General features: G+C 42.5%; 1 protein-coding gene across 1 annotated transcript in view; it reads left to right on the forward strand.

The window, feature by feature from the left end:
- The window catches only part of LOC126260584 (locomotion-related protein Hikaru genki-like), a 205,797-nt gene that overhangs the window by 83,655 nt on the left and 104,798 nt on the right, over positions 1 to 17,344 (forward strand). Inside the window, exon 5 of the mRNA XM_049957920.1 lies at positions 2,943 to 3,086. Within this exon, the coding sequence (XP_049813877.1) occupies positions 2,943 to 3,086 (144 nt within the window). The remainder of the gene's footprint in view (positions 1 to 2,942; positions 3,087 to 17,344) is intronic.

The raw sequence follows: 17,344 nt of genomic DNA on the forward strand, positions 1-17,344 counted from the left end.
ACACTCTTTCAGTCATATGGTTCAAAAAACAGCTATGTCAATTTAGAACTAAATAGCAAATTTCTGCCACTGAAAGTCTTCACAGTATACAGAATTTAAATAACGAAGTAATAACTGCAACAGACTGACGTACAATAAAATGACTAGTTAATACACAAGATAATTTAACTTAAGAACCCGGCCCCAAATAATAAAGCATAGGTACATACCCCTCTGTCAGATCGCTGGCCCGTGCGATTTTTTTTTAAATATCAGTCATCTTTGTGGCCCTCAAAATGCATTAAACAGGGCAGGACATTTGGATAGAAGTACCGGTTTCTGGAGAACGTTCAAGAAGTGTGTTCACACCATAGCTTAGCTCTCAAGGGTAACTGGAAATATCATTGTGGCCACCTGCTGCCAGAGTGAAGAAGCGACAAGATCAACCCACTGCGAGCTCCGCAAGACTTCGCGCAACAGAATTCCAGAATACCACGCAACCCCCTGACTTGTTCTTCAGTATGCTGACAGAGTCCTTCGAATCAAACGTGCCTCTAGTTTTTACAAAGCGGCTCACGCTATTACTCAAGTGACAGCCACATTGAACACTCCACAGCTAAGTGCCCTAGCCTCTCTCACCGCACTCCGTAACAGTCGCAGCACCTCGCGGAGAGCCGCCGTACAACACAGGCGCTGCAATCCAAGTCTCTCCAACGGCAACACGCAGCCACCACAATAGCCTACCACTGCCTGCACAAGAAGCCCTCTAATGAGACGTTTCAAGAGAAAAATCGAGCCATCAAAGAAGGTGAAAAGTGCAGAAAAAACCATTGCAATAACGATTTGCTACAATCTAGTGGCGGGCGACTCACATGCATAGGAAAAGAAATCAATTACGGTAAAATTGTAAATGTTGTGACTACGGCCTCCGTCGGGTAGACCGTTCGCCGGGTGCAAGTCTTTCGATTTGACGCCACTTCGGTGACATGCGCGTCGATGGGGATGAAATGATGATATTTAGGACAACACAACACCCAGTCTCCGAGCGGAGGAAATCTCCGACCCAGACGGGAATCGAACCCGGGTCCTTACAATTGACATTCTGTCGCGCTGACCGCTCAGCTACCGGGGGTGAACATCTATTACATTACGACTACACTACAGATGACTAATTTCTGGAAATAATGTCTACCGTAAAATATCTAGGAGTGGAGTGACTACCCATTGCGACCTTAAGTGTAATGAACACGTAAAACAAATAATAGGAAAAACAGATAAAAGATTCGTAGGAAGAATCCTAAGAAAAAGTAGCTCGGCCACGACAGAACTTGTTCGACCGACTCTCGAGTACTGTTCATCGGTCTGGGTTTGTTACCAAATAGAAAAGATAAAGGAGATCCAACGAAAAAAAATGGTTCAAATGGCTCTGAGCACTACGGGACTTAACATCTTAGGTCATCAGTCCCCTAGAACTTAGAATTACTTAAACCTAACTAAACTAGGGACATCACACACATCGAATGAATAGCGGGGCGTTTCGTCAAGGGATCATTTAGTCAGTACGAGAGCATTAATGAGACACTCAACCACCTCCTCTGGCAGATATTACAACAGAGGCATCGCGCATCTCGGAGATGTTTACTACCGAAGTTTCGAGAGGGTACTTTCAGGAAAGTGTCGTACAACGTATTACTCCGTCCCACATACCGAAAACCGTTCTTCCACGCTCAGCTTTCGATTGGAACAGGGAAAAGGGGGGGGGGGGGGAGTGTATCAGTTAGTGGTACCACCTTCTGCCACACGCCCTTCGGTGGCTTGCGGTGATATAGAAGTTGATTGGAAAAGTTATGGTAAGGTCTTATGAGACCAAAGTGCTGAGGTCATCGGTCCCTAAATTTACACGCTACTTAATCTGACTTTAACTAACTTACGCTAAGGACAACACATACACCCATGCCCGAGGGAGGACTTGAACCGTGACAAGGCGTCCGAGACAGATCGGCTAGCCCGCGCAGCTAGATGTTGATGAACATGAACCAGAAATTCACTTCGACGTTATCGGTGGCAAAGGTTACATTTTATTCATCATAAGAACGTGGTGCACACACCCGTCGTACAGGATGACAATAGTTACATTCAAGGGCTGCATGTATAAATTCCTGGTTTGATCGACGATTTTAATCCTATCGAAGTTTGGGACTCTTTGCAACAATGGGTAAAACATAGCAATCAACATCCGTTGGCCCGCCCGGTTAGCCGAGCTGTCTAAGCACGGCTTTTCGGAGCAGGAAGAAGCCGCTGGTCCCCGGCACGAATCCGCCCGGCGGACATGTATCGAGGTCCGGTGAGCCGGCCAGTCTCTGGATGGTTTTTAGGTTTTCCATCTGCATCGGCTAATGCAGGCTGGTTCCCCTTCTTCCGCCTCAGCTACACTTTGTCGGCGATTGCTGCGCAAAGAAGTTCTCCACGTACATGTACAGCACGCAAACATCATAGGGGTCACAGTCGTCTGGTGTGAGACGTTCCCTGGGGGAGGGGGAGGGGGAGGGGGGGGAGGGGTCCACCGGCAGCCGAACCTCTCAGTAACCCTCAGTTCGGTGTCGGGCGGCGGAGGGGTGAAGTGAACTGCATCAGTCGTCGTGGGGTTGTGGACCACTGCGGCTGCGGCGGGGATGGAGCCTCTCCATCGTTTCTAGGTCCCCGGTTAACATACAACATACAATTAACATCCCCAATACTGCGGTACCTGTTAACCAGTTTATGGTTTCAACTGGTTGTGGGATACCTGCAATATCTTGTGGACTACGTTCCTTGCCAAACTGAGGGCTTCATAGGCCGCAGTATCAGCATGTTTTATGGGAAGCACAAATGTTTTTCCCGATTTGCTTATACTTAGCTCCATATTTGTACTTCCGCATTAACTCAGCCGTTAAGTCACTATACGTGATGCGTTGCTGTTGCAGCCGTGCACTGCGGACCGCTGGAGACTGACGACACGCGGCTGACGAGCCGGAAGGAGGGCAGCCGCCTGGGCCAGCTGGCCGTCTTCCAGTGCCCCGCGGGCTTCCGCCTGCAGGGGCCCACCAACCTCACCTGTCAGGCCTCAGGTACGTCCCGTGTTAAGATCTTACAGACCGCAGGGGTACCTATACAGGGCAGCCATCTAGGCCAGCTGGCCGCCTTCCAGTGCTCCGCGGGCTTCCGCCTGCAGGGGCCCACCAACCTCACCTGTCAGGCCTCAGGTACGTCCCGTGTTAAGATCTTACAGACCGCAGGGGTACCTATACAGGGCAGCCATCTAGGCCAGCTGGCCGCCTTCCAGTGCTCCGCGGGCTTCCGCCTGCAGGGGCCCACCAACCTCACCTGTCAGGCCTCAGGTACGTCCCGTGTTAAGATCTTACAGACCGCAGGGGTACCTATACAGGGCAGCCATCTAGGCCAGCTGGCCGCCTTCCAGTGCTCCGCGGGCTTCCGCCTGCAGGGGCCCACCAACCTCACCTGTCAGGCCTCAGGTACGTCCCATGTTAAGATCTTACAGACCGCAGGGGTACCTATACAGGGCAGCCATCTAGGCCAGCTGGCCGCCTTCCAGGCGCACGGGCTTCCGCCTGCAGGGGTCCACCAACCTCACCCGTCAGGACTCAGGTGTGTCTTACGGACCAAAGGGATCCCTTTACGAGAGTGGGAATGCGAGGCCAGTGTCAGTCTTTTCGAGTATTAATCTGGGTCATACCGTAACACTAAAATCAAATATAAAATCTACCTCTCACCCAACGGTCGCCTTGACAGCGATGAAGTTGCTTGCTTCCCTGTAGAAGGTGATGCTGTGATGATATTACAAACTTTCATCCGTAATTACAATGGTAAATGTATCAGTCTGAGCTAACGTACACTGGTTCGGAAACGACCGAATCGAAAGTTATAAGCGAAAACTTTTCTGATACCTCAGTGCAAGCTCTTTGCTTTCCATGTTTCTAGAAGAGTTAGCATGGACCAAAACAAAAGAAAAATTTTCTGGTAAAAATGGGCTTTAAAGTGCATGCCTTAAGAGCTACCAGCACTTTTTCAATAGAGGAGATGTGCTTCACAGTAGCAAAGGTGAACAAGTGCTCGTAGTTCGTAAGATACACCCTTTAGATCCCATGTTTATTGTATATTTTTTTCTTATTTTGGGCAAATATACAGCCTCTCAAAATGTGGAAAGTAAAGATCTCGCAGCAGGAGACGTTCATTGCCAGAGGCAACACAAGGATTATAAATTTCGACTGGGTCGTTTCCTAATCAAGATGCCCTACCTCAGATTGATATATTTACCCATATCAATCATACTTGAAACTTTGTTGCATCATCACGGAATCACCCTGTTTTATTCAGTTCGGTATGGATGTACCAATGGTCGTAGGAGGTGCCTATGGTCTTAAGCAGGCAGAGAGAAGATTAGGCCAGAGATGAAGAACGGTTTTTATCTGTATCCATGCTGATTTTTCCGGACGTTATAATCTATGTGCTTAGAACATGCGCTAGGATCCTGCATCAAATGGACATCAGCACTTTTAATCTGTGATTCTATGTACCCGATCTATTACTTCTTTTATAAAAGGAGTGACCACCGCTCGTTTCCGCTGTCAAGGGACTATTCACTGAGGAAGAGGCTCTCAACAGCTTTGAGCTAGTAAACTATGCAATTGTAAAGGTGTGTTCTATCAATGATTACACAATTTCCACCAGAAACTACGCAAACGTACAACAGTATACACGCGCTCATACTTCACAAATAATACAAGTCATGAAGTGGAGCCATTTACAGTAATACAGATGGGCAATCGTACAACATGAGTGAAGGACACGTCATAGTATGAATCTATAGAACACTAAAGGGGGAAGGGGGTATATGTCATATTACTACTAAACCATCGAAAGTTTATTACTCCACAGTTTATTCGAAGGAAATCGTAATTTATAGGTTATGATGAGTTTATCACAATTATTAGAGCTCCAATTGTGTGTTACATACTAAATTAAGTACAGAATGTCCTGTTTTATACCCTACTACAAGTCCAAATTTTACGAGTGTTAGGAAACTAAGATTAATCCCAAACGAAACTTTCTTAATTTCAGTACCTCTAGGACCGCAACGTTCAGCTGTTTTCTACAGCCGTTTTTATTAAATTGACCAAAAGTCACGGGAAGGTTTCTCCTTTTTCAAGATGTACCACTATGATACCTAATATAGAGCTGTCTGTGTAGAGACACGATATCTGGGCTATCTGTTACAGAGAGGTGAGAAGTGAAAATGGCAGTTCGTCGCGAGTTGAACGGTTTTGAACAAGGGATAATGATCGGTGCAAGAGCTACGGTCTAACATCTACATCTACATCTACATTTGTACTCCGCAAGCCACCCAACGGTGTGTGGCGGACGGAACTTTACGTGCCACTGTCATTACCTCCCTTTCCTGTTCCAGTCGCGTATGGTTCGCGGGAAGAACGACTGCCAGAAAGCCAAGTGCGCGCTCGAATCTCTCTAATTTTACATTCGTGATCTCCTCGGGAGGTATAAGTAGGGGGAAGCAATATATTCGATACCTCATCCAGAAACGCACCCTCTCGAAACCTGGACAGCAAGCTACACCACGATGCAGAGCGCCTCTCTTGCAGAGTCTGCCACTTGAGTTTGCTAAACATCTCAGTAACGCTATCATGCTTACCAGATAACCCTATGACGAATCGCGCCGCTCTTCTTTGGATCTTCTCTATCTCCTCTATCAACCCGACCTGGTACGGATCCCACACTGATGGGCAAGACTCAAGTATAGGTCGAACGAGTGTTTTGTAAGCCACCTCCTTTGTTGATGGACTACATTTTCTAAGGACTCTCCCAATGAACCTCAACCTGGCACCCGCCTTACCAACAATTAATTTTATATGACCATTCCATTTCAAATCGTTCCGCACCCATACTCCCAGATAATTTACAGAAGTAACTGCTACCAGTGTTTGTTCCGCTATCATATGATCATACAATAATGGATCCTTCTTTCTATGTATTCGCAATACATCAAATTTGTCTATGTTAACGGTCAGTTGCCACTCCCTGCACCAAGTGCCTGTCCGCTGCAGAAATTCCTCCATTTCAATGGAGTTTTCTAATGCTGCAACTTCTCTGTATACTACAGCATCATCCGCGAAAAGCCGTATGGAACTTCCGAAACTATCTAGTAGGTCATTTATATATATTGTGGAAAGCAATGGTCCCATAACACTCCCCTGTGTCACACCAGAGGTTACTTTAACGTCTGTAGACGTCTCTCCATTGAGAACAACATGCGGTGTTCTATGGGAAACTGGGAAACTATGCATTAATTCCGGGTATTGTTTAGGGTGTTCAGTATCCCAGAGATAAAGCTTCCACACGCTTTAACCACCACACAGGAAGACCACAAATGCTTGATGGACGGACTTCACGTTGTGGCTGACCGTGTGCTGTGAGTCAGAAACATCAGAAAGTGAGGCATCCGGAACCCATTTCTACCACGGCTGATTGGAGACTACCACAAAGCATAGGATTCAGCAGCATGTCTAGTGCCTTCCCATCACTTCTGGTCACACAGTTTATATGAGTGGCCAACATGAGGGTTGAAAATACATACCACAACATATATGGCCTATTACTCCGTAGTTCTAATAATTTACATTACCTATCTTTTTGTGATAGTACTACGAGTTCTAAAATGGTTCAAATGGCTCTGAGCACTATGGGACCTAACATCTATGGTCATCAGTCCCCTAGAACTTAGAACTACTTAAACCTAACTAACCTAAGGACATCACACAACACCAAGTCATCACGAGGCTGAGAAAATCCCTGACCTCGCCGGGAATCGAACCCGGACTACGAGTTCTGAAACACATCCGTGAGGTGGTGTCCTCTGGTTTCTTGCCAAGATTGACGAAAATGACGATTTTAGTTTTCTATCCGAAGTGACGGCTGACATAGGCGTTTTCATCGAGTTTTCCGAACAATAGTATTGTGCATGATTGCTTGACAGACGCCCGGAAGGGGACAAGTACATCAGTCGTGGAAATATTATGCAGAATAAGGAAATCATCGACACCGACAGAATCGTGAGAGAAATAAATAAATACTTCTTTCGTGGTGCAGAAAATTCACTATAACCGATATCCATGAGAATTAATTTAACTGCAGAAAATACAGCTACAACATAGAGATAAGTATCCTTAACGTTTGACATACTGAAACATGAGGTAGACATCACAAACACATATGTTCAGGTCTATTATGTTTGCGTCTGACGGTATCTTAGCTAAGCGAATCGACTGATTGTAGCAAGAACCAAATGGCGAATATAACTGCAGATACTTTTAGGTTCTACACTGCAGCGACAAGGAAACTGGCATAGACATGCATATTCACATACAATGAAGGGCTTATTTCAATACTGTACAAGTCCATTACCTCCACTTTTCTGCCTATAAAGCTGCTGAAATTAATTAGCCAAACAAACGGAAAGAAAGGTTCATCTCTAGCAAGAAGCCATATGCTTGAATATTTCTGGTATCTTAACTAAAGAATGTTTTAGCGCTCATTTTACTTTAGGACTCTGTATCTCAATATGAACAAAAATGGACCTGTACCACTATTGAAATAAGCCCTTCATATGTAAACAAGTAGAAATCGGCACTGCGGTCGGCAACGCCTATATAAGACAACAAGTGTCTGGCACAGTTGTTACGTCCGTTGCTGCTGCTACAATGGCAGGTTATCAAGATTGAAGTGAGTATGAACATGACTTTATAGTCGGCCCACGAGCGATGAGACACAGCATCCCCGAGGTAGCGATGAAGTGGGGACTTCCCCGTACGACCATTTCACCGCCGCGCGGGATTAGCCGAGCGGTCGTGGCGCTGCAATCGTAGACTGTGCGGCTGGTCCCGGCAGAGGTTCGAGTCCTCCCTCGGGCATGGGTGTGTGTGTTTGTCCTTAGGATAATTTAGGTTAAGTAGTGCGTAAGCTTAGGGACTGATGACCATAGCAGTTAAGTCCCATAAGATTTCACAAGTGCACCGTGAATATCAGAAATCAGGTAAAACGTCAAATCTCCGACATTGCTGTTGCCGGAAAAAGATCCTGCTAGAACGAGATCATCAACGATTGAAGAGAATCGATTAGTGTGATAGAAGCGCAACCCTTCCGCAAATTACTGTAGATTTCAATGCTGGGCCATCAACAAGTGTCAGCGTGCGAACCATTCAACGGAACATCAGCGTTATTGGCTTTCGGAGCTGTAAACCTACTCGTGAACCCTTGATGACTGCACGACATAAAGCTTTACGCCTCGCCTGGGCTCGTATACTTTGACATTGGACTGTTGACTCGAAACATGTTGCCTGGTCGGACGAGTCTCGTTTCATATTGTATCGAGCGGATGACGTGTACGGGTATGGAGACAACCTCATGAATCCATGGAACCTGTATGTCAGCACGGGACGTTTTAAGCTGTTGGAGGCTTTGTAATGCTGCGGGGTGCGTGCAATTGGTGTGATGTGTGACTCCTGATACGTCTAGATACAATTCTGACAAGTAACATATACGTAAGGATCCTGTCTGATCACCTGCATCCATTCATGTCCATAATGCATTCCCACGGACCTGGGTCATTCCAGCAGGACTATGTGACACCCCACACGTCCATAATTGCTACAGAGTGACTACAGGAACACTCGTCTGAGTTTATATATTTCCGCTGGCCACCAAACTCCCCAGACACGAACATTACTGAGCATATCTGGGATGCCTTGCATCCTGCTGTTCAGAAGAGATCTCCATCTCCTCGTACTCTTATCATTTATGGACAGCACTACAGGATTCATGATGTCATTTCCCTCCAGCACTACTTTAGAAATTAGGCGAGATGCCACGTCATGTTGCGGGGGCCCTACACGATATTAGACAGATGTACCAGTTTCCTTGGCTCTTCAGTAGTATGAAAGATGTATCACAGTTAATATACTGACACTATCTAAAGTGCACGGTAACAGAAGCAAAAACGTTCCAGTAAATAAGAGTCCATTTGCTAATGTGTAATAATGAAACGCCACTTATTCCACTATGGTGTATTGTCATGGTTAGTCCGTATTTGAAATGTAACTTATTCCAAATAGTCCCCATACAATTGGGCTCCAGTCGCATCCATAACTCAAACTGGGAAGGTAGTGTTTCCATGACGTGGCACGGGTACATTCTCAGTTTATGCAAGACATCTAACGCCCCATTTTAGTCCATGATGGATATCTCAAGCACTTATCCACCAAGGTCTCCTGATTCCATTTCTCTACATTTTCTGTCTGGTGTCACTCAAAAGTGGTACATGCGGCTATCTCATTGATGTGTTTGAAGAAATGTAGCAGCGAACAGTACTGTCTTGTCTGGATTTACTAGATTATCCGGGTCGTTAAAAAGAATTTTTATGTGACAGTAGAGAAGAGTGCAGTGTTGCCTCTAAGCGCGAGGACGATACGCAAAGTCCCTCATTTAATAAGAACAGTAAATTATAACACGTAACGTACTGAAGTAATTTCGTATTTCTCATTGGGATATGTGGGGCGGCGGATGGATAACAGTAATAACTGTAAGAGCCACAAAACTGCTTCTGTTTTCAGCCTGAAAGCGGTGGAGAACGTACTGACAATAATTTCCCATCTGCAAGTCCACATTCCTCTTGTACTCACTGAAACAAAATGTTTGTTTCTTCTGTTTACTCAGTGATATCAGGAACTACGATTATAAATAAAGGTTTGAGTTCTAACTGATTAACATAGTCAACAAAATTGCACACATGCAACATGATAGTATTCCTAATGATAATAATAACAATAGTAGTAATAATAATAATAATAATAATAATAATAATAATAATAATACCCGTGGAGGCCCGGGAAAAGAATAGGCCTCCGGTATGTTCTGCCAGTCGTAAAAGGCGACGAAAAGAACAAACCACTAATAGGGCTAACCCCCCTTTAGTGTGATTAGTTGGTTCAGGACAGAACTAAAGAAGCCTCGGACAAGCGCCGTCATGGTCGGGGACGACGCTTGAACCCTATGCCCGCCACAATGGTAACGACACTGCTAGCCAACTGGAAAATGATTTAAATCCAAATAGAGGTGTTTTGCAGGATATGCTTCCTGCAACCACCCTAGAAGGAAAACAAAGACAGAGGATGAGATGGTCAGATGAAGTTAATCGACACCTCATGTTCTGTTATTACCAAGCAACAAACCTAGGAACCAACACAACTGGATATAGATCACAAGTATACACAACATTTATTACCAGATACCCTGAATTAAAATTTTTAACAGAACAACGACTAGCTGATCAGATCCGTGTAATAATCAAAAATAACAGGATACCCCAGTCAGAATTAGAAAACATCAAACAACAAGTACAACAAATACTGGAACAAAATAATGTGCAATCAGAAGAAGAAGAAAATACAGTAATGGACTCAAACATCCCAGAGCAAACAAACAAAGAACAACACGCACCAATTAAACAATCAGAGGAAAACGAAATCTTAAGACAGCCACCAGAACAAGCACAAATAGAACACGAAGTGACACACATGTTAGATATAGAAGAAAAATTTCAGCTGACATATATAGAATACAAAGACACAAATACAGACATAAGACCATTCTTGCATAGACCACCAAATAACCCACAAGTCGAAACAACAATAAAAACTATCAACACAATCATACACAACAAAATAAATGAAAACACAACTATGGAAGAGTTACAACTACTGGTTTATAGAGGAGCACTCACTACACTAAATATACACACTAGACAGAGATCAGAACCAACCAACACACAGAAGAAACCCACAAAACCAGCATGGCAACACAGGCTACAGATCAGAATAGAAAAACTGAGAAAAGACATCGGACAGCTAACACAATTTATAAGAAATGAAATCTCGGAAAAAAAAAACGAAAAAGGTTAGGTAAAATCTCACAACAAGAAGCGACAGAGCAATTAGACGAAAAGGAGCAGAAATTACAAGCATTAGCCAAACGACTCAGAAGATACAAAAAAAGTGAAAATAGAAGGAAACAAAACCAAACATTCAACACAAACCAAAAGAAATTTTACCAGACAATAGATAACACACACATTAAAATAAACAATCCACCAAACATAACAGACATGGAACACTTCTGGAGCATCATATGGTCTAACCCGGTACAACATAACAGGCATGCACGGTGGATACAAGCAGAAACAGACACATACAAGATGATACCACAAATGCCTGAAGTGATAATTTTGCAACATGAAGTCACCCAAGCAATTAATTCTACTCACAATTGGAAAGCCGCTGGAAATGATAAAATAGCAAATTTCTGGTTAAAGAAGTTCACCTCAACACATTCACATCTAACTAAATTATTTAACAGTTACATTGCAGACCCATACACATTCCCTGATACACTTACACATGGAATAACTTATCTGAAACCCAAAGATCAAGCAGACACAGCGAACCCAGCTAAATATCGCCCCATAACATGCCTACAAACAATATACAAAATATTAACTTCAATCATTAAACAGAAATTAATGACACATACAACACAGAACAAAATTATAAATGAAGAACAAAAAGGCTGTTGCAAAGGAGCACGAGGATGTAAAGAGCAACTGATAATAGATGCAGAGGTGACATATCAAGCTAAAACTAAACAAAGGTCGCTACACTGCGCATACATTGATTACCAAAAAGCTTTTGATAGTGTACCCCACTCATGGTTACTACAAATATTGGAAATATACAAAGTAGATCCTAAATTGATACAGTTCCTAAACATAGTAATGAAAAATTGGAAAACCACACTTAATATCCAAACAAATTCAAATAATATCACATCACAGCCAATACAGATTAAGCATGGAATATACCAAGGGGACTCATTAAGTCCTTTCTGGTTCTGTCTTGCTCTGAACCCACTATCCAACATGCTAAATAATACAAATTATGGATACAATATTACTGGAACATACCCACACAAAATCACACATTTGCTATACATGGATGATCTAAAACTACTGGCAGCAACAAATCAACAACTCAACCAATTACTAAAGATAACAGAAGTATTCAGCAATGATATAAGTATGGCTTTTGGAACAGACAAATGTAAGAAAAATAGTATAGTCAAGGGAAAACACACTAAACAAGAAAATTACATATTGGATAACCACAGCGACTGCATAGAAGCGATGGAAAAAACGGATGCCTATAAATATCTAGGATACAGACAAAAAATAGGAATAGAATAATACAAATATTAAAGAAGAACTAAAAGAAAAATATAGACAAAGACTAACAAAAATACTGAAAACAGAATTGACAGCAAGAAACAAGACCAAAGCTATAAATACTTATGCCATACCAATATTGATCTACTCATTTGGAGTAATGAAATGGAGTAACACAGACCTAGAAGCACCCAATACACTTACACGATCACAACGCCATAAATATAGAATACATCACATACATTCAGCAACAGAAAGATTCACATTAAGCAGAAAGGAAGGAGGAAGGGGATTTATCGATATAAAAAACCTACATTATGGACAGGTAGACAATTTAAGAAAATTCTTTATAGAACGAGCAGAAACTAGCAAAATACACAAAGCAATCACTCATATAAATACATCGGCTACACCACTACAATTTCATAACCACCTCTACAACCCTTTAGACCACATAACATCAACAGATACGAAGAAAGGAAATTGGAAAAAGAAAACACTTCATGGCAAGCACCCGTATCATCTAACACAGCCACACATCGATCAAGACGCATCCAACACATGGCTAAGAAAAGGCAATATATACAGTGAGACAGAAGGATTCATGATTGCAATACAGGATCAAACAATAAACACCAGGTATTACAGCAAGCATATTATTAAAGATCCCAATACCACAACAGAAAAATGCAGACTTTGTAAGCAACAAATAGAAACAGTAGATCACATCACAAGCGGATGTACAATACTAGCAAATACAGAATACCCCAGAAGACATGACAATGTCGCAAAAATAATACATCAACAGCTTGCCTTACAACATAAACTTTTAAAACAACAAGTTCCTACATACAAGTATGCACCACAAAATGTACTGGAGAATGATGAATACAAATTATACTGGAACAGAACCATTATAACAGATAAAACAACGCCACATAACAAACCTGACATCATACTCACCAATAAAAAGAAGAAATTAACACAACTAATCGAAATATCCATACCCAATACAACAAATATACAAAAGAAAACAGGAGAAAAAATTGAAAAATACATCCAACTGGCTGAGGAAGTCAAAGACATGTGGCATCAGGATAAAGTTGACATCATACCAATTATAGTATCAACTACAGGAGTCATACCACACAATATCCACCAGTACATCAATGCAATACAGCTACATCCAAACACATATATACAACCACAGAAATTCGTAATTATTGATACATGTTCAATTACCCGAAAGTTCCTAAATGCAATATAACACATACCGTACAGTTAATAGGAAGTGACGCTTGATCAAGGTCCGCGTCACTTTCCATTCTCAACCAGACTTAACGTCTGAGAAAGTAAAGAAATAATAATAATGATATCTGTATCTAAACAGCACTATGATCAATTCTGAGGAGACCTCTAAAGTGAGTTCCAATTAACTGGTCTTTCGCCCTGACTTCTAATCATCAAAGTTAATTGCTCGCCACAAAATTCGAAAATAATCTCACCACTTGCCAAGCGTTTTTGTTAACATTATGGGCGGCACACAAAAAGTTACATCCGTTAAATCTAAGCAATTTAGGGCCGTGAACCGTCCTCGCGACTTCCTATTTGTACTGAAAAGATGGGTTTAGTAGAAGCCTGGCTGTGACGTCATTCGAGGCAGCGCGTAAGCCGGCGTTTGACTGACGCGGACCGATTGATAGCTGGACGCGAAGTGTGCCTCACCGCCTCTCAGGACGGATTTATACAGGTTGAGTCAGGAGAAGACGTACATGCTTTGAGACGGATAGTATTAGTGATTCTGAACAAAAAACTTCAGAGTGGCGTATGCCTTATTGCGAATGGTTTCCGAGATAGAACAAGTTTAATATCACTTTTGTTCGTTTTTATTTAACAACTCGAAAACCGTACTCTCCAACGAAAACGTATCTCAGTACACAATTCAACTAAATTAAGTTTGCTAAAAACAAAGGTACTAATAATTTTTTGTCTAGGACTAACAGTTTGCGGGGAGAGACCGCAAGAATATTGAAAATCTTGCGCGACGCGCGTGCGCTGTGGCTAGGTACTTTTCTTGAGGCCAGTTTGAGGTAGTTTTCCAACTTGATAGAGCACAAGCGTCCTGTATCAAAATGTTCGCCTCCACTTCCTCTATATTTCTGTGATACGTTGTAAACAATGACAATGAACAATACAGAAAATAAATAGAAATGTACATAAAAAGTTTTCTATCTCGGAAACCATTCGGAATTGGGCATTGTTCAGAATCAGCAATGCTATCACCCGTCAAAACACTTACCTTTCCTCCTGACTCACCCTGTACAAGGGGCGTTTGAAAAGTCCGCGCAAAGTCCGAGAGGTGGCACCACCGGCGCGTATCGAGGTCATTTTTAGTTAGTAGCATCTTTCGAAAGAACGCACACCAAGTTTCAGCCATATTGGTCTCATTCTTTGCTCTGGCATTCGTGTGAATCAAGGAAGTCGAGTGACTGTCAAAAAAAAGGACGAAAAAGAATTTCGTGTGGTGATTAAACATTACTTTATGAAAGGCAAAACGCCTCAGGAGACTAAAAAGAAGCTTGATAAACATTACGGTGACTGCACATTCGATTAGTACAGTTTATAAGTGGTTTCGGATTGGCCATATGGGCACAAGTATTGCTGGACGCCCTGTGGAGGTTACAACTCCAGAAATCATTGATAAAATCCATGATATGGTGATGGATGACCCAAGAGTTAAGATGCGTGAGATTGCTAGTACTGTGGGCATCTCGAATGAACGGGTACATAATATTCTGCATAAACATTTGGGCATGAGAAAGCTAACCGCAAGACGGGTTCCGCGATTGCTGACGCTTGACCAAAAACGGAATTGTGTGAGCTGTTGCAAGGATGGTTTGCAGCTGTTCAGAAGAATCCGCAACTTCTTTACTTGAGTGTTGCTCATCAGTGTGCAATCCGTACCAGTTCGGGTTGAGAGAGGAGATATAGAAGATCCAAAGAAGAGCGGCACGTTTCGCCACAGGGTTAGTTGGTAAGCACGATAGCATTACGGAGATGTTTAGCAAACTGTCCAGGTCTCGAGAGGGTGCGTTTCTGGATGAGGTATCGAATGTATTGCTTCCCCCTACTTATACCTCCCGAGGAGTGGCCGTGCGGTTCTAGGCGCTTCAGTCTGGAGCCGTGTGACCGCTACAGTCGCAGGTTCGAATCCTGCCTCGGGCATGGATGTGTGTGATGTCCTTAGGTTAGTTAGGTTTAAGTCGTTCTAAGTTCTAGGGGACTGATGACCTCAGATGTTAAGTCCCATAGCGCTCAGAGCCATTTGAACCATTTTTTGAACCTCCCGAGGAGATCACGAATGTAAAATTAAAGAGATTCGAGGGCGCACGGAGGCTCTCCGGCAGTAGTTCTTCCCGTGAACCATACGCGACCGGAACAGGAAAGGGAGGTAATGCACTGGCACGTAAAGTACCCTCCGCCACACACCGTTGGGTGGCTTGCGGAGTATAACTGTAGATGTAGACTTTAAGCGTCGTTTCGTCACTGTGGATGAAACATGGATACATTACTATACTCCTGAGACCAAACAATAATCTAAACAATCGGTTACAAAGGGAGAATCTGCACCAAAAAAAGGCAAGGACCAGTCCATCGGTCGGAAAGGTTATGGCGACTGTCTTTTGGGATTCGCAAAGAATATTCCTCATCGACTATCTGGAAAAGGAAAACACTATTACATGTGAATATTATTCATCGATATTGGACCGTCCTTTACCATGACGACAAAGCACCAGCACACACCTCAGCAGTTGTGGTCGCAAAATTAATGGAAATAGGATTCCAACTCGTTTCACATCCCCCTTATTCTCCAGACATGGCTCCCTCGGACTGCTATTTGTTCCCAAATTTGAAGAAATGGCTGGCGGAACAAAGATTTTATTCAAACGAGGAGGTGATTGCAGCAACTATTAGCTATTTTGCAGACTTGGACAATTCCTATTATTCGGAAGGAATCAACATACTAGAACAACATAGGACGAAGTGTATAAGTCTAAAAGGAGACTATGTCGAAAAATAAGAAAGGTTTACCCCAAACACGTAAGTAGTTTTTATTTTTGCACGGACTTTTCAAGCTCTCCTCGTATATGGGCGGAACGGAACATCTGCCGTCATCTGCTCTAAGCCAACGTAGCTCCATCTAAACGTCCGCTTTCTCGCACACACTTTATTTTATAACATTGTTGTGTATCAATTTACTACGTTCGTAATTTTTATACAAATGGGGTTAAGTTGGCTTTAATTACAGAAAGAGTTTCAGCTCGACTGCATTTAAACTTTTCCCGCTAGAATTTTTAGAACTGACCTCTGAACTACATCTTTAAGAGACGTTGTATTGATTCTTATTTACATTAAGATGTTGAAGCTTGTTATAGCTTCATCATTTAATGGATGTAATCGAATGCTGTAATCAGAAGTTTCTTTCATTGCTATAAATGTTACTTACTCTATTACAAATAAGGACGCTTTTGTTCGAAATTTTGTTTTAATTAATTAATTGAAAACAATTAGAGGTAGATTAATGGTGTCACATAGTTAAGGTTTTCATATCAACCTGACGCTTCATACCAATTTTAATCTTTCTGTTTCTTGTACTGAAGGGCTTCAATTTTTCCTAAACACACCGATTTTTACCAAATTATTGCTTCGATCAAGTTGAAACCTTAACAGTTGATTTTCTCACAAAGTTGCACATTCTGAACAATTTTTGGCATTATAGCTTTATTATTTAGCGCCACTTTTTTTTCTTAAAACAATGTATTTAGGGAAACATATTCATCTGATCACTCTGAGTTTTAACATATTAAACATTAACATACTGAAGAATATGTTGACAAAGTTATGAAAAGCTGCTACTTTATTTTATAACTTCATTCTTAGATTATGACGCAATACCTTGTATGCTACTCACAGGCGCGTTATGACGAAGTGGCGCTAGTAGCAGAGAACTGGGAAAGTCCC

This window comes from Schistocerca nitens, chromosome 5 (genome assembly GCF_023898315.1).
Source record: "Schistocerca nitens isolate TAMUIC-IGC-003100 chromosome 5, iqSchNite1.1, whole genome shotgun sequence".
NCBI classification, from domain to species: domain Eukaryota; kingdom Metazoa; phylum Arthropoda; class Insecta; order Orthoptera; family Acrididae; genus Schistocerca; species Schistocerca nitens.